The 21316-nt window shown below is 38.2% G+C and overlaps 1 protein-coding gene across 10 annotated transcripts in view; it reads left to right on the plus strand.

Moving 5' to 3' along the window:
* Positions 1-21316, plus strand: part of LOC122552829 (tyrosine-protein phosphatase non-receptor type 14-like) — a 255939-nt gene that overhangs the window by 218661 nt on the left and 15962 nt on the right. For 9 of the 10 annotated variants that reach the window (XM_043695826.1, XM_043695822.1, XM_043695825.1 and 6 more), the window contains 5 exons: positions 1850-1909; positions 4988-5051; positions 7172-7250; positions 8834-10305; positions 11017-11166. In XM_043695826.1, coding sequence (XP_043551761.1) covers positions 1850-1909; positions 4988-5051; positions 7172-7250; positions 8834-10305; positions 11017-11166 — 1825 coding nt within the window. The remainder of the gene's footprint in view (positions 1-1849; positions 1910-4987; positions 5052-7171; positions 7251-8833; positions 10306-11016; positions 11167-21316) is intronic. The other variant, XM_043695830.1, reaches the window with a different exon arrangement.

Here is a 21316-nt window from a genome sequence, read left to right on the forward strand (position 1 = left end):
CATTTTTAACAACCTCAAATAAGCGATGTAACATATTTTAAGCTATTATTGAAATTGAGATAAATCAGAAATTTACCTTGAATTGGGAATTTAATTAGAATTAAATCAGGATTGACTTAACCATTACAAAATGACACATTAATGGCTATTGTTGATTTGGAGTCATAGCATCAGAACTAATTTAATTGTGAAGTGATTAAAGCAGATCACAGTTCACTTTGTTCATTCTGTAGTTCTAACTATTGTTTTTGACATAGTTTTCAGAAAAGTAGCTGCAGCATGACTTTCTGGAACTTGGCTGAGTACAGAGCTGAGCAGAACTGAATCTGCTGTCTCTTCTAGAAATTGCATTTAGCTCAGGCCTTGGAAGAATGCTTGTTCGCCATTTAACTCTCAGATAAAGAAGAAATGTCAATAGATTTTGCAAGCTCTGGATATCTTGTACATGATTGCTGCTTCTCTGAGAAGTAATGTTGAAAGTTTGGACATCCTGATTTAAAAGTGCCAGCTGAAAAGCATGCCCCAGGGTGCAGACTATCAAGAGACAATTTGAAAGCAACATGGTGGAGATTTCTCCATAGATTTTGCCAGGTCAGAAACCCAGCATAGTTTGATAAATTTCTTGCATCTCTGCACAGCACAGAGGATAGGGGAAAATTTCAGTGAGAACTTTGGAGTAAATACTCTGACATTAACATGAAGGAAACTTTTATCTGCTAGGAAATGTAGACAATCTACTGAAGTGACTATATTTCCATTTTATTGATTTTTCTCTTTGTTTTCTACCTGACAGCTGACCAAGTTGGAAGACTGGCTAACTGTCGGGGTGGAAGGCTTCGGGTAAAATGCGATAGCTAGGGAGCAGGAAGGGCAGAGGATATTTGCAGTGGGTGAAGTTTAAATGTCAGATCAATGTACGATAGATGGGGTGGGGAGTAGATTACACTTGTTGAACTTGGGCTGGGAGGATGGCTCAGGGGAAGTGTTCCTGCTGCCCTTGGCCTATAAGAAGTGTCAGTAAAGCATTTGCTGGCTGGATTTGGAAATTCCCACCTTGTTTAAGCTGCTAGGATCCAGGGAACCCTGACTCACATTTGTTAAATGTCATAGTCACAGAGAATGTGGTTCAAGGCTTTTTTTAGTCATTTCAGTGATGTGGGGTAGTGACAGAGCAATTCAAACAAAACGTTGAGTGATAAGAATGATGTTCAGAGGTATCAGAACTTGCAGGAGTTTAGAGAGGAACAGGAATATGGGGTGAACATTTAGATAGCAAAGCAAAGGGATAAGTATAGGTTTTTTTTTACTTACAGGTGTTTATGGCATTCATGGAGAAGAATGGGACAGTCCTTGGAGAGACGAAGCTATTTACAATATTTGGCCAATACTAGAACTGGAAGCGAAGTTGAATGATCAGTTCATTGTGAAGGAAATAAAAGGCTGTTGTCACAGACAGAATCACCTTAGAGATGGCATGGGAGGAGATGAAACAGAAACTAAATATGGATGAGAGTTTCAGGTTTAGGCAGCAGGGCTAAGGGAAAGAGAGGAAACCACTGAACACATCATCTCGATCGTTATAACAAATAGTGGTAGTTACCTTTGAATTTAATTCTTTAAGGCAATCACTTTCATTTCTTAGCCCATTTGGAATTCTGACTAGCATAGGATTTATGTTTGAGCCATCTATCCCAAGCTGGGCTTCATGCATTTGCATGTTTCTGAACTGGACATCTCTTGATTCATTGTTCTTGTATCCAGTTTCACACTTGTATCTTTAATGATTCATGGTTGCTGAGAAAGAATCCAAATAACAGCACTTTTAATCAGAAAGTATTCTTGCTTTCAGTTCTGGTTCTAACATTCAATATGATGATAAGAAGAAATTTCCCACTCTCTCTACCTACATGTAAGCATTCCTGCCATGTTCCTAACCTCCCTTTAATTTATCTGTACCTTGTTTTCAGGGCTAACACCACTAATAGCATGTTTTTTCTGAGGTTTATAATTTCTTGCATTAATCTATGTATTATATATTATGAATATAAACAGAGTCTAAAAGCCAATGAAATGAAACGTAAAATCAGATAGATGGAACCCTCTAAATCCATGTGTGCAGTGGGCACATTCATCCCTAAAACACTGAGGAGAAAGCAATTACAAGGGCAATCACAGAGAAAAGGGTAGTCTGCTTATGTGAGAACAACAGAATCTGGGAGGAGGACCTTGTCCAATCACAGATTCTGCCTCTCATGCTGCTCCAGTCATAGATTCCCCCTCCATTGCTCTTATTGAGCCTCAGGACGTTTAATTGGACAAGAGACATGGTAGGTGACAGAAATTCTATAATTCGAGGATCTAGAGCAGACTTTGGCTGCATCGCTACCAATCGATGGATATCCTTCAGAAGGCAGAGGATAAGAATCAGAAAATGAAACCAAGATGAATGAAGTCTCAGTCTTCGTTGTACCAATGAGTGCTGATTGGGTTCAGGCTCTCTCAGATTGGTGCTCAGCCTCAGCAATAAATGGGGCAGTTAACCTAGTGCTATTAGCAAAGAAAGAAAGATACAATTTGGAAATTTTTTTCAAAAGAGCATGTACAGGGAGGATGTCTAGGTATTCTGTAACACCTCGTAAAGATCAACGAATGATTATGCAGAGCATTTCCTTAAGTGAATAAAAATGTGGCAGTGTCCAACATTATATCGATTACTTTTGAACTGCAAAAGGGATTAAAGAGATTTAAGTGAATCCATCAGCTGATGAGTAGGGGCTGTGATTTGGAGGAGACGTGTGTATACCTTGATAGCTTGGAGGGGGGGGGCTGATTATAATGTGGTTGTAAGAGTATTTGATACATTATCTAAGAAAATGATTGCAATTCATTCAGAACTTAATTAGTTGGGCAATTTTAATTGGAATGTCCAGACCCAGACTACAGTCGGTCAAATTCGAATCATTCGTCACCTGTATCATTCAGATGTTTCCATGATCCCATTTTCAATACAGAATGGTGGAGTTATTTCTCAAAAATGTTTTTAAAAATTTCTAGATTCCAAACTTAGTAATGTTTGTATGTATGAAATCTTTGGTGTTTATGCTGTCTTGGCTTTCAAAAGATAGAATTGCCACTCCCCTAGTCAAGGTCATTCAGTACAGTTACAATACTGGCATCTACCCAACATTGTGGAAAATTGCCCAGATATATCCAGTACACAAAAAGCAGGATAAATCCAACTTGACCAATTACCACCCCATCAGTCTGCTCTCAATCATCAGTAAAGTCATCATCCATGCTATCAACAGCACCTGTTCAGTAATAACCTGCTCAGTGACACACAGTTTGGGTTCCATCAGGGCCATTCAGCTCCTGATGCCATTACATGACTGCCAGCATTCCCAATAATTTCTGTTTCTTCTGCATGGCCCTCTGAGGTGCAAGCGTAGCAGCAACTTCTGGAACCAGAAATCAATGCTGCAAACAGCAATGATGCAGTGATCTCCATGCAACTAAGAGGGAACATTGGTTATGCACCATCTGATGAAGGAGTTAATCAGAATGAAAAAGATGAGACTGTGAACAGAAACGTTGGGTTTGTTTCTGTGTTATGTGATGCTATGACTCTAAGTAGCCCCCAAGAATCAAAAAAGAGCCCTCAACTAAATCTCAAAGAGTCTTAAACAAAAGTAGTTTTGAATCTTAGTGGGAAGTAAGTCAGGTGTTTGACCGGAATCTTCCTGTTATTTGCAAGGCAGTTTTGATTAAAAGTAAAACTTCAGATTTAATCAGCTTCACAGCCCTTTATAGCACTAAAGCAGAGGAAATTTAATAGGTCCTGCTTAATATGGATGTAAATGTGAGAACTTAGGCATCTTTATAGTACTACATATGCCTGCGATCTAGCTCTACACATTAATTTTTTTGCATTCTTGCATTATCACTAAGTGATAATGGTCAATGTCTTGGTTTTGGCGCAAGGTTAGCCGCAATTACCCAGTGGTACTTCCAAGAATGTTTGTGTCATTTAAAGATTTGATTCTAACCATTTTTGTAGAATTCTTGAAATTAAAAATCTAGATTATTGATGCAGCTTACTAGAATAATGTGCCTTTGAACTCAACCAGATATATTTCAGGTATTAATGTTTTAAAAGGTGTGTGATTTTGTGTTATAACATTTGCCATGACCTAGTAAAAGTAACTTCCTGTTGTGGTTTGCCACAGTGAAAAGCTACACGGCATCGAAGCAATGGGAAAATAGCTTATTTGTCCCTGGTGTTTGTTTTGTTGATTTAAAGAAAAGTTGTGTTTTTCATTAGTACGAAGGTTTCTCTGCATGAACTGATTGAGAAAGACCATTGGAGCATGATCTCTAAAGGTTAATACTTAGAATACTTTATTACAAGAGTATGACAGCATAGTGGTCATGTTACTGTTCTACTATCCCAGGTCCCTGGTTTAATGATCCGGAACTATGAGTTCAAACCTTACTAAGGCAGCTGGAAAATTTGAATCCAATTAATTAAATAAACCTGGAAGCAAAAAACTAGTTTCAGTATTGGTAGTTATGAAACTACTCAAATGTCATAAAAAACACATCTAGTTCATTAATATCCTTTTGGGAATATACACCATTGTCCTTACACCAGCTGATATATTTGCAATTCCAGATATATAGCGATGTGATGGACTCTTAACTGTTCTCTGAAATAACTTAACAAGCACTCAGTTATGCAAACAGGGATGGGTATTAAGTGTACTGCCTGCATCCTTTCAATGAATCTTTTTAAGAAATTTACTTATTTATTGAAGCTACCTTTTGCATTTTGAGCATCGAGGATATATGTGTGAAGAATGGCTTTCTTTCCCTGGAGATTTGCAATCTATGAAGCATGTGTTTGTAACAGAGCAATAAGTCCCTCAAGGAGGAGGATTATTCAAGTTCCGTTCTTGGACTGTTAACACTTTGTGGTATTTTCTCACAGACAAACACAGTCATGTTCTCCGACACCAATCAGGAGACGACCCACATGGAGCAGATCATCTTTGGTATGCTTACTATCACCAGTAATATACGTGGCATTGGATAGCAATGATTAATTAAACAGTGGCTTATTTATATTACTAACTTTGTTTTAACCTTCTCATTTGTATCTTATTTTGTAAAGTGTTTCCTGTGAGTACAATCCTATAGATAATTCACATGTTTAAAGCATCGGGAGCTCAGAAGTCATCAAGTTGGATTGATTTGTTTGCTTTCACTTTTTTTCTAAACATAAACAGTTAGAAAATATCATTTTTGTTTTCCTTTTGCTACACTAATATACTGTCTCTCAAATTGCTTTATTTTGCAGTTAGCTTGTCTCCTGGATTTAATTCACTGGAAAATATTCTAGGAAAGGTCCCACCCATGATTTTTGTGTTAATTAGAAGTAAAATTTTTTATAAAATTGATGTAATAATGTGATGAATATCTTTATTATGTTTTGTTAAGATATGATCTATTTACTAAAAATGCTAGAAGGGATAGAGTTGAAATGATACGAACTTGTTTAGGACAACTTTCGTTAACTGTCCAGTTAATTGAATAGAAAATCAGGATCAGGGCAATAGCTGTTTTTACCCTTCCTCACTCAGGGGTACTGTGGTCACCTACACTACTATCTCCACTGAGGTCAATTAAGATGGCACAGATAAAAGCCTGTTTTACTGGCCCAAAACTAGCACCAAAGTGGGGACTAGCAGATACCCATTTCGCAGTGAAAGTGTGCCACTGACCCGAACTGTATTGGAGTCCGTGGCTTATGCCTGGAACAGATTCTGAGCACCTTCAATTCAGAGGAGTGGGTGCAGGGAGGCCTAAAGCTGGTTGAGGCTCCTCTTTGCAAAACAAATTGGTGTTTAGCCACAGAATGTGGCTAATCGGTGGTCGGTATTCTCAGTGCCTGTCTCTGGAAAGCGCATTATTTCACAACCGGCTCCCGTTTCACCTGGCTCCATGTTAAATTAAAGATCCTGTGCTTGCTTCATTTCAGTAGAAATCCTTCCATCTCATTCTTATGTCCTATTATCTGCTCCACCTCGTGAGTCTGGGCCAGCCAGCTGTAATGCTTTCTGAAGCTCAATTGTGATTTCCTGTGGTCTTGCCAATAGCTTCAATATGTATGAGTAGTAGGCGTGGCACTGGGATTGCTAATTTGGGAGGTCTCGATTTGTTTAACTCAATGCATTAATTTACCAAATGAATCATTAGAGCAATTCAATGAAGACCATTAACAAAATTAATTCTTGCATCTTCCATCCTTGAGTCATGATTTTCTAGAGGTTATTTGTATAAATAAATTCAGATTTCAAAATTTGTATTGATTTATGTATTACTGGAAATTTCTACCAATGATGTAAGACTGGATAACATTTAAAGTCGCATCTTTAACTTTTAAGCACCTCTTCTCATAATAATCAGAGAACAAACGTGTGATTCAATTTTCAACCGAGCACTTTTGTTAATTCATGATCCTCGCCAGCTTAGTATTTTGCATTAAAAATTATACATATCAGCACCTGTCCAAATTTCTCCTCAGGATGTGGGGACTCTGATAAGGTTCACTGGTGTCCAGTCACCAATTAATCTGAGCTAGTGATGGTCATACTCATTTATAGTTGCAGCCCTTGCATTGATGGCACTTCTGTGGGGTTTTTGCAAAGTTATGGTAATGGAATAAAAGAAATGGAAGGGAAATTCACTCTCTTGCAATTAAAATAATACATCTGCCTACAATGAAGGTTCCAAGAATATGTTATCTTGCAAGAAATAATATTCTAGCTTTTCTCATTTTCTGATTCAATCTATGTCCTGTTTCAGCAGAGAAGTTGTTTAATGTTTCCAATGGATAAAGAAACCCGTCCAGCTCATAATTTATTGAACCACAATGAACCTGTCAACCTAATTCAAACATTCATGTTATTAGGGCAAAGAGAGAGATCACCTCTGATATTATGACAATATAATGGATTTAATTTTCAAAAAAAGTGTTAGATGTTAAATACTGTCAGTTTTCATATCCGTTTCTGAGAGATATTACAGTACAAAATTAATAGCTATACGAATGTACTTAAGTGCAAATAGTGCTGCTTCTAATTTTCATATAATTCTTATTGCTTGATTTTAGCCAAGGCAACAGCCATTTATAATGTCACCAATGCATGTACAGTACGGAGAGCATTATACTGAAACAAACACCTCACAAGGTATTTATTTTAGTTTCTGGTGTATCTAGTATATCTTATTTTATTTCTCGAGGTGGTATTACTGTTGTAACAGTGCTGAATGACAATGTTGTGGCTTAAGTGAAGCTTTTACTGCCCTAAAGAAGGGTCACTGGATCCAAAATATTAATTCTGCTTCCTTTGTAGATGCTGCCAGACCTGCTGAGTTTTTTGCCCAGTTTCTATTTTGTTTCTGATTTCCAGCATCCGCAGTCCTTTTTTTTTGAAGCCCTGCAATTGAATGGCTATCAAAATAACTCAGGGATGTTCATCATTTTGACCCATAATAACTATGCAATAATTCAGAAAATGGGTGGAGAAAAGTTGGAAAAGGAAAGAACATGTAACTGGATTTAATTGGATGAATGGGAAAAACTGGTCTCTTGTTCATTACATCAGTTTCTGCTGGTGAAAAACTTATTTGAATTGAGTATGTATTTAGTTTTATTCACTTCAGTTTTATGTATTTTTAATGTGTGCTGTAAGCTGTGTGAATACATTGGCAAACGCATTTAGAATCAATTATCATGAGAAGATGCCTTATTCATACCATTGACATATCAAGAATTTTTCCTGTAACTCACTTGCAGTAGATGTAAGCATGTCTTATTACACACAAACATAGGAAATAGGATCTGGAATAGGCCACTCAGGCGAAAGTGAGGACTTGCAGATACTGGAGATCAGAGTCAAGATTAGAGTGGTGCTGGAAAAGCACAGCAGGTCACTCAGCATCCGAGGAGCAAGAAAATCAACATTTCGGGCAGGAGCCCTTCATCAGGAATGAGGGCTCATTCCTGATGAAGGGCCCCTGCCCGAAATGTCGATTTTCCTGCTGTTCGGATGCTGCCTGACCTGCTGTGCTTTTCCAGCACCACTCTAATCTTCACTCAGCTCTTCAAGCCTACCCCACCATTCAGTAAGATCATTATTTGACTTTAACCTCAACTCTCCATTCCTTCCTCCCCTGTTAACCTTTTACCTCTTTGCTTATCATGAGTCTGTCTGCCTCTGTCTTAAAATATTCAAATCTTCTGCCTCTGCCATCTTTTGATGAAGAGAGTGCCAAAGACACTAACCACTTTGAGAGAAATAATTCTCCTTATCTCTGTCTTAGCTGGACAACCCTTAATTTTTATTACAGTGATTCTCCCACAAGAGGCGATATCCTCTCCACAGCAATCAAAACCTCTCACTTTTGATGTTTTAATCCTTAATCTTCCAAAGTCTAATGGATATGAGCCAAGCTTGTCCAACTTTCCCTCATAAGAAGACTTAATGAGTCCAGGTATTAGTCTGGGAGACTTCCTTGAAATGCCTCCTACATGTTTACATTTTAGATTAAATAGGGAGACCAGTACTGTACACACTATTCCAGGTGTGGTCTCAGTTATACCCCGTATAACTGAAGCATATCGCCCCCTGAAAGATGTAACACAGATTGTGTATATAAAGGCAGTGATTTTATTGTAGATTGAGGTATCATCTCTGTGATCTTGCATATAGTAAAGCTTTAAACTGCAGTCATTTAATCACAATTTTTAATTGTTCATGCTTTATTTTAGATAGCATTTACCATGGCAATGAGGAAAGATTCTACTGCAGATCTCAGTCTAGTTTGGACAGATGTCCAGTGGAATATAATTACATGAATGGAACTGTGCCAAATGGCAGTGTATATAGTGCTTCTAGCATGAACTCATTGAATCATTCACAAAACTTCATCCAGGCATCACCAGTGTCTTCTAATCTCAGCATTCCTGGAAGTGACATCATGCGTGCAGATTACATCCCCAGCCACAGGCACAGTGCTATCATTGTCCCCTCATATAGGCCTACGCCTGACTACGAGACTGTAATGAGGCAAATGAAACGAGGCATCATTCATATGGATTGTCAAAGTCAGTCATTGAGAAACCTTAATATTGGAAATACTCATGCATACAATCAGCCAGAACCTATGGTTTACAGTCAACCGGAGATTAGGGAGCGATCGCAATATCCCTCTCGATATGGGTCAAAGCACAGTTACAGTAAACCTGTAGCCACTTCTGCTCAACAAAATGCCAGCCATCCAGCATCTACCCGGACAGCAAATAGTGCAATCTCACACACAGTAAGCACACCAGAGCTTGCCAATATGCAATTACAAGGTACTCAGAATTACAGTACTACCCACATGTTGAGAAACCATTTTTGTAGACCACCCCCTCCATATCCACGTCCTCGGCCTGCCACTAGTACACCAGACCTTGCCAGTCACCGCCATAAGTACGTTAGTGGCAGTAGCCCTGATTTAGTCAGTCGGCGGGTCCAGCTCTTTGTGAAAACATTTCAAGAGGACAGTTCACCTGTCGTACACCAGTCCTTGCAGGAGGTCAGTGAACCCCTCACAACAGCCAAACATCATGCAGCTGTTAACAAACGTCACAGCCTAGAGGTAATCAGTAGTATGGTACGAGGTATGGAGGCCATGGCACTGAAAACTTTAAGTGCTTCAGTCCCTCAACGTAGGAACACCATGCGTGACCAACGCCGTCAAGACGACCAGGTTCAAGAGGTTCAACAGCAACCTTCATATCATCACAAGAAGACACTGTCGGATGCCACAATGCTAATTCACAGCAGTGAAAGTGAAGATGAAGAGGAGACCCCTGACTATGATGTCCAAATACCAACATTTAATCACAATATAGACTATCGAGCCCAGCTGCAGGCAGCATTGGCAAAAATACCAAACAAACCCCCTCCTGAATACCCAGGCAACAAAAAAAGTATAAGCAATGGTGCCTTAAGACAGGAACAAGCTAAAATGTCAGAGTTTGCTATCAGGAACAAACTGCCAGGTCCTGAACTGGATACATTCTCACGAAATGAACAGATGACACTTAATGGGTCTTCACTTGGGCCATCCATTTCTGAGCCTGATCTCACCAGTGTGAAAGAGCGTGTCAAAAAGGAGCCAGTCAAAGAAAGGCCTGTATCGGAACTGTTTTCTACTGAAGACAGCATTGTGGAAAGGGAAATCATGTTGAGGGTAATTCTCTTTATTTCTAATATCATGGATGCATATTTATGCAACTGGAAAAATGCTGGTTTAGAATTTATCAAAGGGTTAGAGATACCTTGTTCCATATCCATATTGTATAGCCAAAAATTATAAAATATCTTTTGTTATATGGAGAGATAATTATCTGTATTAATAGAGATTTTAGTGTGTTGTTCCTGCAGAAAAAAATACAACAATCATATTATAATTTTCTTAAAGTTTACTTTTCTTTATAAAGTTAATACTTAAAATATTAAAATCAGATCCACTTCTTGAACAAGGGAAATTGTGTTCTTGGGTTTAAGCACAATCTGTTTTAAAAGCTCTTTGCCTTATCTCCATTTTTTTAAAATCCAAAGTCAGTTCAATGCTCCCATAAATCATTGAGTTCAATTAATTGTTTTAATTCAGCTAAATGAAATCACTATGCCATTCCTAAACATTTTTCATTCCTAGTCTGGTTATATTCATTTGCTGATAAAAAGTGAAAAATGGTGCTTAATTCTGTAAAGCTTAACATTTGATAAACAGAACAGTATTTTATGGATATTTTTGGAGTCAAAAGAATGTTATTTGTAATGGTCACCTGGGTTCAATATCTTTGTTAAGCCAATTGTTGAAAGATAAAAAATTTGGTATTATTTTTACTTTCGAATATCAGTGCCAATGACATTAGCATTTCTTCTTCCCCATCCAAAGAATTTAGAAAAGCAGAAACTAGCAGCAGCAGCAGAAGCCCAAAAGATAGGGCCACTGAAGTGGGCGGCCCTCAATGGACTATCAATGGCCAGGGTTCCAGTGCTCGAGGACAGCCAAGATGACACTTCAAAGGTCCCAATGGATGAAAGGGTGAGCATATTTCAAGTAGTGAAAGAAATTGTAATGCTTACAAAAATAACCTTCCTGTTTGCAGCCTTTTTATGTTGCTCAATTTGACTTGTTTGATCATTCATTGACTCAGGATTGAACATTATTTACATATTACTGAAGACAAAAGCAGAAGTAATAACATCAGTAGTTCACATTAAACATATTATGTTCTGAGGAATCATTCTGCTTGTCATTTGCTAAACATGTCATGTTGTCTTTGAGTTATAATTGAGGTGATGCGATAGCATACGTTAGGGTTGCCACCTGGTTCGAGATAACACAAATGTAAAATAAACTTAGGACCTTTCCTCACAAGACTATCGGAAATTATGTTAAAATATGATAAAAGTGTTTAAAGCCATGAAAGGCTGAGATAAGCTTATATAAAAGCAGACTTGGTCATTTAACAGCCATTAATGCAAGACGTAATGAAAGATTTACGATATCTTTATACAGTGAGTCAAGAATATAGAATTTACTTCCAGGATTAGTCATGGAGGTAGAATCCAAGTAAACATTGAAGGTTAGGTTGAATAATGGAAAGAGTGGTTAAGGTAACTGGCATCGTACCTGAGATTGGGACTGTTTTGTTGAATAGAGAGTAAACAGTAAAGCCACCCAGTTATGTCAAATATTTTGTTTTGGTATTACAGCTTCTATAGGTATTCTTTGTATATCTCTGTGTCTTTACATGTAAGTATTGCATAAAATAATAAGCCCTACATTGGTTGCAAAACAACAGGTTTTCCCTCCTGTTATAAATGATTTAATCTTTACTCTGCTCTGACATTACATAATGTGCTGTTTTAAATAAAATTACCAAAGAGGAATGACTAAAAAGTTGTAATCTTTATATATTTGTAGCACAACTGACTCATAGTACTGGATTTGAATATTTGAAAACCATTTGTGTTGTTATTTTTATTGAAGTTATCCCTGTGGCTCTTAGGATCTTTCCTTCATCAAGGCTTGTGTAGCAATTTCCCTATCTTTTTGCTGACCTATTGACACAACCATATAGACCTCGTTTGTTAAGTCCCAATTGTCAGAAAAATGTCTTAGGAATTAACGAGTATTGAGAAGATTTGTAGCTCAGCTTGAGGTTCTGGATGTAGATTTGCTTGCTGAGCTGGAAGGTTCATTTTCAGACGTTTTTGTCACCATACTAGGTAATATATTCAGTGAGCCTCTGGACGAAGCATTGCTGGTATTTCCTGCTTTCTATTTATATGTTTGGGTTTCCTTGGGTCGGTGATGTCATTTCCTGTGGTGACGTTGCTTTCTATGGTGATGTATGTCCTGTTCTTTTTCTCAGTGGACGGTAGATGGGATCCAAGTCAATGTGTTTGTTGATAGAGTTCTGGTTGGAATGCCATGCTTCTCGGATTGCACGAGAATACACCACTAGTATGGTGACGAAACATCTGAAAATGAACGTTCCAGCTCAGTGAGCAAACCTACATCCATGTCTTAAGAATAGTTTTCTTTTCTTTGATGATATCAGGCTGTCACTGCCAAAGACAGTATTTGTTGCTCATCTCTAATTGCCTTTGAATGGAGTAAGGACTATGCCATTTTAAAGGAAAATTAAGAGATAACCACTTGTTCTGGGTCTCAAGGTAAATGTAGGCCAGACTAGGTAAAGATAGGAAGATAACCTTCCTTAAGGACATTAGTGAACTACTTAGATTTTTTGCAATAATCAATGCTAGTTTCAGAGCCACAGATAATTAAGGCCATATTGCAGAATTTGCAGAATAGATTCAATCCAACAATTCCTTGGGAAGGACTCAATATCTATAGTTCATTAAAAAGGTTAAAGGTTATATTTGAGGGAAAAGGACATAATTGTACAAAATAGGGTGGCAGGTCAGAAGATTGGGCAGAACATACAGAAAAATGACAAAAAGATCAAACAGGAGTGAAATCTAAATGAATCAAACTGGTATTTTGTGTTGGTTTTCACAATAAAAATTTAACCAACATCTCAGAAATAGCTGTCAATAAAGAACTGGAAGGGAGGGAGAAATTCAGGAAAATAACAGTCACCAAGAAAATAGTACTTATCAAATTATTGGAAGTATGGGCCAACAAGACCCCAGGTTCTGATGTTTCCATTCTAGGGTCTTAATAGATGTGGTTAGTGTGATAATTATGTGTTGGTTGTAATTTTTCAGAATTCATTAGATTTGGAGAAGGTTCCATTAGATTGGAAAATAGTTGATGTAGCTCCTTTATTCCAAAATGAAGGAACACAGAAAACAGGAAATGATAGGCTAGTTCACTGTCTCACTTCCTTTTGAGGAAGAGAGTTGCAAAAACTTGAAACCTTCTGAGGAACAAAATCTCCTGGTCTCTGCCTTCAATAAGTGACCTGAAGTTTTAAACCGTGACCCCTGTTTTTAGATTTTTCCAGAAGAGGAAACATCCTTCCCACAATTCCACATCCACCTTGTTGAGCCCCCTCAGAATCTTGTATGTTTCAATGAAGACATGTTTTCCTCTTCTAAACTCCAGTGCATACAAGCCTAACTTGACTAGCCTTTCCACAAAAGATGACTGCTTATTCCAGGGATTGGCCTAAAATGCTTTCTCTGAACTGCCTGCAATGTATTTCCGTACTACCGTATATAGGAAGATGAAATGTTGTACTCTAGATCTTTTTCTCTCAAGTACCCTTTATAAATGAAGAATAGCCTCCCTACTTTGGTATTCATTTTTTTTTTTTGCAAAACAAACATTATATTTACTTTCTGATCTACTTGCTGTGCCTACACACTAACCTGTTTTTTATGCATTTGGCATCCCAGAGCTCTGCAATCTCTTACCATTGTGAGAATATGCTAGTCTTTTTTTATATTCTGCCTGTGGAAATGGACAGTTTCTTTTAGGTTTGAGGTGAAAGGGCTCCCAATGTTGCAAATAAAATATTTTCCAGGTTGGTGCTTTTTTTTTTACCCCGCCCCACTCTTCTGTCTCTTTATCTTTATTTTGAATCATTACGAAAACATTAGCAAATGAAGGCTCAGTCCAAAGGAGTATCTTGTAGCCTTGAACAAATTACTTTTTATTATTATTATCTTTTGGATAAGTGTTGGTATGAGAGACATGTCATTCCCAAGCCAATTTAAATATTTCACAACATGTTTTACTTTTTAATCCTTTTTAGGCAGTATTTCTGATCAGTTTTCTGTGCTGTGTAAAGGTATAGCTATTAATGAAAATAATTGCTATACCTTCTCTCCCTTTTCCATTTGATCTGCAGTATTAATATGAATCTAGACTTGTCAACACACTAAACAATTTAAAACATGAATTTATTACAGCCCAGTATTGAAGGAAAATAATTGAGTTAGCAAAAATATCTGAGCTGAAACAATACATGCTATTGATTGTTTGCTTTCAAATGTGATGCGACAAAAGAGGGTGTGAGTTACTGATACGTTAAGTGAAATTGATGTAAGACATTTTTGGGTACAAGGTGCTGTTGACCCATTATCTATCTTTTTTGACCCATTGGGAGTCAAGAGTTTTTGAATGCAGATTGGAAAATGGAACAGAGAAGATGGACAGATGGCCATGATCTTATATTGAGTGGTCAAACAGGCTCAAAGGAGATCTTCTGCCTTGCAGTCCTATCTGCCCATCTCTTTTCTCCCCTTCCATTTCTCCAACTTCACACATACTCAGGATGAGTCTTGTCAGGTGTTGAGAAGTAGCACTACCAGGATCAAAAGTGGGAACTGACCCCTTGCTGGAAGGAATTTGGAAAATCTGGAATTGTTGCAGAAAACTGGGGCGATTGAGCTAGTCCTGACAATCAGGGGTGAAGGGTGTGAGCAAATGTATTTGCTATGGTGGCAGCCTCCTGGTGAAAGTTAAATGGTGATGTATGAGGAAAATGATCCTTATTTGGTTGCCTCGATAGTTCATTTGGCCACCTGAATAACAACTGTGATGTTGATGTGCCTGTTACTAATAATATATCAAGGTTATCCAAAGATTTTGAGCTTCTCTCCCAGTGCCTCCCCCCTCACATTACCAGCCTGTTATTATAGGGCTGGTACACCTAATGTGACTTACATTTTATCCTGTTATTTAATGAAAGGTCCAGAGCCATTCTAATGAGACAAATCTATCTGAGAGTCTGACTCAGCATGTAATTTTAGTTTGAATTATCCAGAATTTCAACTTGCCTAGGGGAAATAAACCAAAGAAACTTTGTGATTTAGAATACAAGTCTAATGATCTTACATTTTATGGAATGGTTTATCTAGGCTCCACTCACTTTCTCTCACCTGAAAATGTGGAGTGTGATGATGGCCTTACTGCAGTAAATTTCAGTTTGGCTCATCCACCAATCGAGACTTGTTCAGGTAGGACACTGGGTGAGAATGGTTCTGAGGTAGTCATATATATGGACTTTAAGGCGTTTGATAAGTTTCCCCATGGTAAACAAATAGAGAAGGTGAAGTCATATGAAGTGCAGGGTGTTCTAGCTAGGTGGACAAAGAACTGGTTGAACAACAGGAGACAGAGTAGTAGTTGAAGGAAGTTTCTCGAAATGGAGAAAGGTGACCAGTGTTTTTCCACAGGGGTCAGTGTTGGGGCCACTGTTGTTTGTGATATACATAAATGATCAGGAAGAGGGTACTGTTGATATAATCAGCAACTTTGCAGATGACACAAAGTTGGTGGAGTAGCAGAAAGCATAAGGGACTGTCAAAGAATACAGGAGGATATAGATAGACTGGAGAGTTGGGTGGAAAAATGGCAAATGGGGTTCAATCCAGACAAATGTGAGGTGATGCATTTAGGCAAGACTAATTCTAGAGTGAATTATACAATGAACAGAAGAGCCTTGGGAAACGAGAGATCTGGGAGTGCAGGTCCATTGTACCCTGAAGGTTGCTGCACAGGTCATAGAGTCATAAAGAAGGCATATGGTATGCTTGCCTTCATTGGGTGGGGTATTGAGTATAAGAGCTGGCAACTCATGTTAAAATTGTACAAGACATTAGTTTGGCCGCATTTAGAATACTGTGTACAGTTCTGGTCGCTACATTACCAATAGGATGTGTATGCTTTGGAGAGGGTGTAGAGAAGGTTTACAAGGATGTTGCCTGGTATGGAAGGTGCTAGCTATGAAGAGAGGTTGAGTAAGTTAGGTTTGTTTTCATTAGAAAAAAGGAGATTGAGGGGGGACCTGATTGAGCTTTACAAAATCATGAAAGGTATAGACAGGGTGGCTAGAGATAAGCTTTTTCCTAGGGTGAAGGATTCAGTAACGAGAGATCATGATTTCAAGGGGACAGGTGAAAAGTTTAAGGGGAATACACGTGGCAAGTACTTCACACAGAAGGTGGTGGATGCCTGGAACACGTTGCCAGCAGAGGTGGTAGAGGCAGGCAAGGTAGATTCTTTTAAGATGCATGAGTAGGTGGGGAGCAGAGGGATACAGATGCTTAGGAATTGGGTGACAGGTTTAGACAGTAGATTTGGATCAGCTAGGCTTGGAGGGCCGAAGGGCCTGTTCCTGTGCTGTAAATTTTCTTTGTTCTTTGTAGGGAAATGGAATCCATCTTGTCCTCACATTGTGCTCTCTTTGATCAAAAGCTGGGTCTGCTCTAATTGACCTAATTTCTTCCTCATGTTGCCCTGCAGCCCAATCGACATATTTAGCAAATTTATAATTTATTCAACAAAGTCCTGAAGAGAATTTACAGAATAAGTTTTAGTAGTGTGCCGATGACGTTTTTACAATATGTCTAGAAGTCCCCAATGTGTTTCACAATTCATCTTCAAATTTCTAAGAGAAACCGAGTAATAAAAGAGTTTTGACACATTGTCTAGGGTAAAGATGTAATATAAATACAGTTTGTGAATATGGCTGCTAACACCTGCTTTATACTTGTGTATATATTGAAATAGTTCTGGGGATCCTTTATAATAACCTGTTTACTCCGAAACAACTGATCTCTGTTCAGAAAATGTGACAATTGAAGTTGTAGTCTCGGAAATTCCATGCATTTTCTGAGTGAGTTCCACTTAAGTTACCTTTAATATGGCACCTTTTGTGCATAAACGCATCCCAAAGTTCTTCGGAGAGGTGTAATCAAACTAAAAATCAGGGATTAACCAAAGAAAGAGATATTGGGAAAAGTGATCAAAAGCTTAATTGAAAGGTGCAATTTTTAGTGAGTGTGGTCTTAAAGGAGGAGACTGAGCTAAGGGCTTTGAGGGACAAAATTCCAGAACATGGCTCTTAAATGGCAGATTGAACCACTGCCAATGGAGGGGGGAGAAAGGTTACAAGCAAAATAGGTTAAAGGACTAGTAGCTGTGTATGACCTTTTATAGGAAGCTGCCTGCTGTATGTTTGGTTCAGTTGAGGTTTATGCAGAGTGGGAAACCTGACAGGAGAATATTGGAATAGTTGAGAGTGGGTCTGACAAGGCATGGTTGAGTTTTTGAACAGCAGAAGAGCTGAGAAAGGGATTGAGGCAACTTATATACATCAAACCTAATTCAACAGAGAAATCTTTACATACAAGGGAATGAAGTTTCATTGTTGAAAAGAGTTCTACAGCTGGAAAAAATGTACAATATTGAGGTGGAACTTCTGCAATTCTTGTAGTTCTGGAATAAACATGGAAGTTTGGTTACTGCTAGCAACTTTAATATAGTGCGCGCACATACACACACACACTCATGCAGAACCCCCCCTCTCATGTGCACACACATGCACTCCCCGCACTCACACCCATGCACGCGCCCTCTCACAGGCTTACACCCCATCACACTCACGTACATACTTGGCCAAGCCTACACACACGTACACACACTCTTTCACATGTACTCGTACCACATGCACACACCCGCTCTGTCTCTCCTGCATGCGCGCACACACAAATTTGTGGGGTGGAACTTTAGTTGCAGAATTATATTTTATTTTGCTCAAAAGCTGCACAAATCCATGTAGGATTCTGAAAGTCCTACTTTAGAAATAAAACTGACTCACATTGGGACAGACTTTAAGTTCACACCTTTAATATATTGTCTGAGCTAAAATAACACCTATTGTTAGATAAACTGAAGCCATCATCAGAATGTAACTTAAAGGTTTTTGAATTTGCACATTTAAAAGCCTAAACCAGCATATCCCATCCTAGAAGATGCAAGACTTAATCTAAGTTTGTTTAATATTACAACTCCGTGACACTTTAACCTTTTGCTATAAATTCGGTGTCATACGGTCATGTTCCACAACCACCTGGTGAAAATGCAGTGCCTCAAAAGCTAGTCCTTCCAAATATACTTGTTGGACTATAACCTGGTATTGTGTGATTTTTAACTTTGTCCACGCCAGTCCAACCCTGGCACCTCCAAATCATAACTTTTATATCAATACAGTATCAGTGATAACTTAGGAATTTTACATCCCAGATCCATCTCTACGGTCGCAGAGGACAGACTAACGTGGAGTAGTTAACTCCATGAGCTTGTTAATCATTTGACATTAAACTACATTAGCTTAGAAATGGGTTTGTCTTCAACCTGATAAACAGGGCTGTACTTTTACTGCTCGAAGCAGCTGTAAATTTCCTTGAATACAAATTACCATTGGAGAGAATACCAGGAGGCTGCTTATAGCTTTTCCAACCTACATCATTTCTGTTAGCACTGTTAAGGTCAAATTTTAATGTTTATAGTTGACGAAAGGTCATGTAATATAACCTTTTGAGGGTTGAGGGGGGTGGGGGTTGTTGGTTTGCCCAGTGGGCTGGGCAACTTTTTTGCCATACAGACTTCTTCCAACAGCGTGGGTTCAATTCTTGCACCAGACGAGGCTACCATGAGAGCCTCTTGTTCTGAACCTCTCCCCTCACCTGAGGCGTGGTGACCCTCAAGTTAAACCATAACCATTCATCTCTCTCTAATGAGAGAGAGCAGCCATGAGGTCTGGTAAGACAATGGAAAGTTAAGATAGTTGCAGTGAGAGGTGTGTATGTGTGGGGTGAAATTCTAGCAATACATTTACTGTGAAATGCTGACTAGTTCTGTGCTTGGATAAAGATTTGACTCTGCTATGACACAACAATCTGTCAAAATGACCACCTGTTTATTGGTGGGTGGTGTGTTTCCATCTGGATAAGTTTACAGTTCTCGGACATTAGTGTTTAACAGTTAATCAGCCTGACCAGATAGCTTGCTTTCAACTTGGTAATTTTTAGGTATATGGTCAGTACTATATGTAGTTCTTTGTCATATATTGGTTCATACTATTTTATGGTAAATCAATAAAAGATATATTTAATTTTAAATAGAAGCCAAATTGATGGTCAATGTTTTTGCTTCTGCTTTCAGTGGTGATTCAATGTTGAGCTAATACAAAATGCATTAAAAGTATCTTTGATATGAAGTGTCACTTAAATAGTGTTCAATTTATTTGTAATTGGATGATAGAAGATGTATGAATTGTTAACATATTTCTATTGTTGACTAGGCACTGTTTAAGAAACCATTTGTAGCAATGGGTAATATCACAAACCCAAGATAATCTTGTTCTTTGCTTGATGGATACTATCAAGCATATTGTGTGTACCTGTGTTATTGCATTGGATATCTGACCACTTCTCACAACCTCTCTTGGGGTGGTATGGTGGCTCAGTGGTTAGCACTGCTGCCTCACAGCGCCAGGGACCCACGTTCGATTCCAGCCTTGGGTGACTGTGTGTGGAATTTGCACATTCTCCCCGTGTCTATGTGGGTTTCCTCCGGGTGGTCCAGATGTGCAGGTCAGGTGAATTGACCATGCTAAATTGTCCATAGTGTTAGATGCATTAGTCAGGGGTAAATGGGACTGGGTGGGTTACTCTTCGGAGGGTCAGTGTGGACTTGTTGGGCTGAAGTGCCTGTTTCCACACTGTAGAGAATCTAGTCTAATCTAAAATTACATTCTATATAAATAGGAGAAAGTGAGGACTGCAGATGCTGGAGATCAGAGCTTAAAAATGTGTTGCTGGAAAAGCACAGCAGGTCAGGCTTATGCTCGAAACGTCGATTCTCCTGTTCCTTTGATGCTGCCTGACCTGCTGCGCTTTTCCAGCAACACATTTTTAAATTCTATATAAATAGTCTACTGAATAATCCGAGCCTTTAAGCTTTTAGCTCGGATGGTAATAATGTCATAACAATTTTGAAAGTAACTGGCTATTCAAATTTATTATACTGGATGTTACGTAAAAGAATAACAACAAACAACGAGCTTACCTTTTGTTTTGAAAAGTGATTCTCTAACTATGACTTAAAAAGAGCAGATGTGAAAAGTGTTACTTAATGGTTTGAGAAATCTATCATTCAGATACTTCCTTGACTGAAGCATGCCATTGATGTATTAAGTATTAGTGTAACTAGTCCATGTCAGTGAACGTTGATATCCATAGATTTCAGTTATTATGTGCAAGGAAGCTGTTTTTCAATTTTAAAAAATAAATTGACTGTAAAAAAAACTTCATAAGTTAGTGGCCCTGACATTTTGTGAACTCCGAAATGTGTGCCCTGGCGCCATCTAGTGAGTGTTTTTTTATGAATTTCATTGAGAGTTAAATACTGAGAGGGTGACATTGGTCTGTACCAGAGAGATGGGTTTGGAACAAATCGGCAGTCTTATATTTTATATTCCATTTCCTGGAAAAGTATTGTGAAGAATTTTAATTTCAAACCAAATAAAATCAACATTGAGACTATGGAACAATTCTCCAAAAATAGGTTGAACTAATGTCTTTTGAACTTTTCTGGAAAGTGTTGCGGAAACACAAATAATTGCTGATTAGCTCTGAGCCTGTCACATGATTGTCATAGACTAATTTTACACCCAAATCTTCTTGGACAAAAGTATTGTGCAATTTGGATGTTTAGTATTTATTTGTTTAATAAATGCATTTTTAAAAAATGTATTCCATTCACACAAATCTTGAATCAAATATATCATGTCAGATAATTGCAAAATGTATAGCTTCGTCCTTATTGAATTAAACTGGAAAGACACCAAGATGTCAGGATAGATGAGATTAAAATAAATATTTTAGCTTTCTTCCATAATCCATAGTACATAAAAAATAAAAGC

The sequence above is a fragment of the Chiloscyllium plagiosum genome, chromosome 9 (genome assembly GCF_004010195.1).
Source record: "Chiloscyllium plagiosum isolate BGI_BamShark_2017 chromosome 9, ASM401019v2, whole genome shotgun sequence".
In the NCBI taxonomy this organism is placed as follows: Eukaryota; Metazoa; Chordata; class Chondrichthyes; order Orectolobiformes; family Hemiscylliidae; genus Chiloscyllium; species Chiloscyllium plagiosum.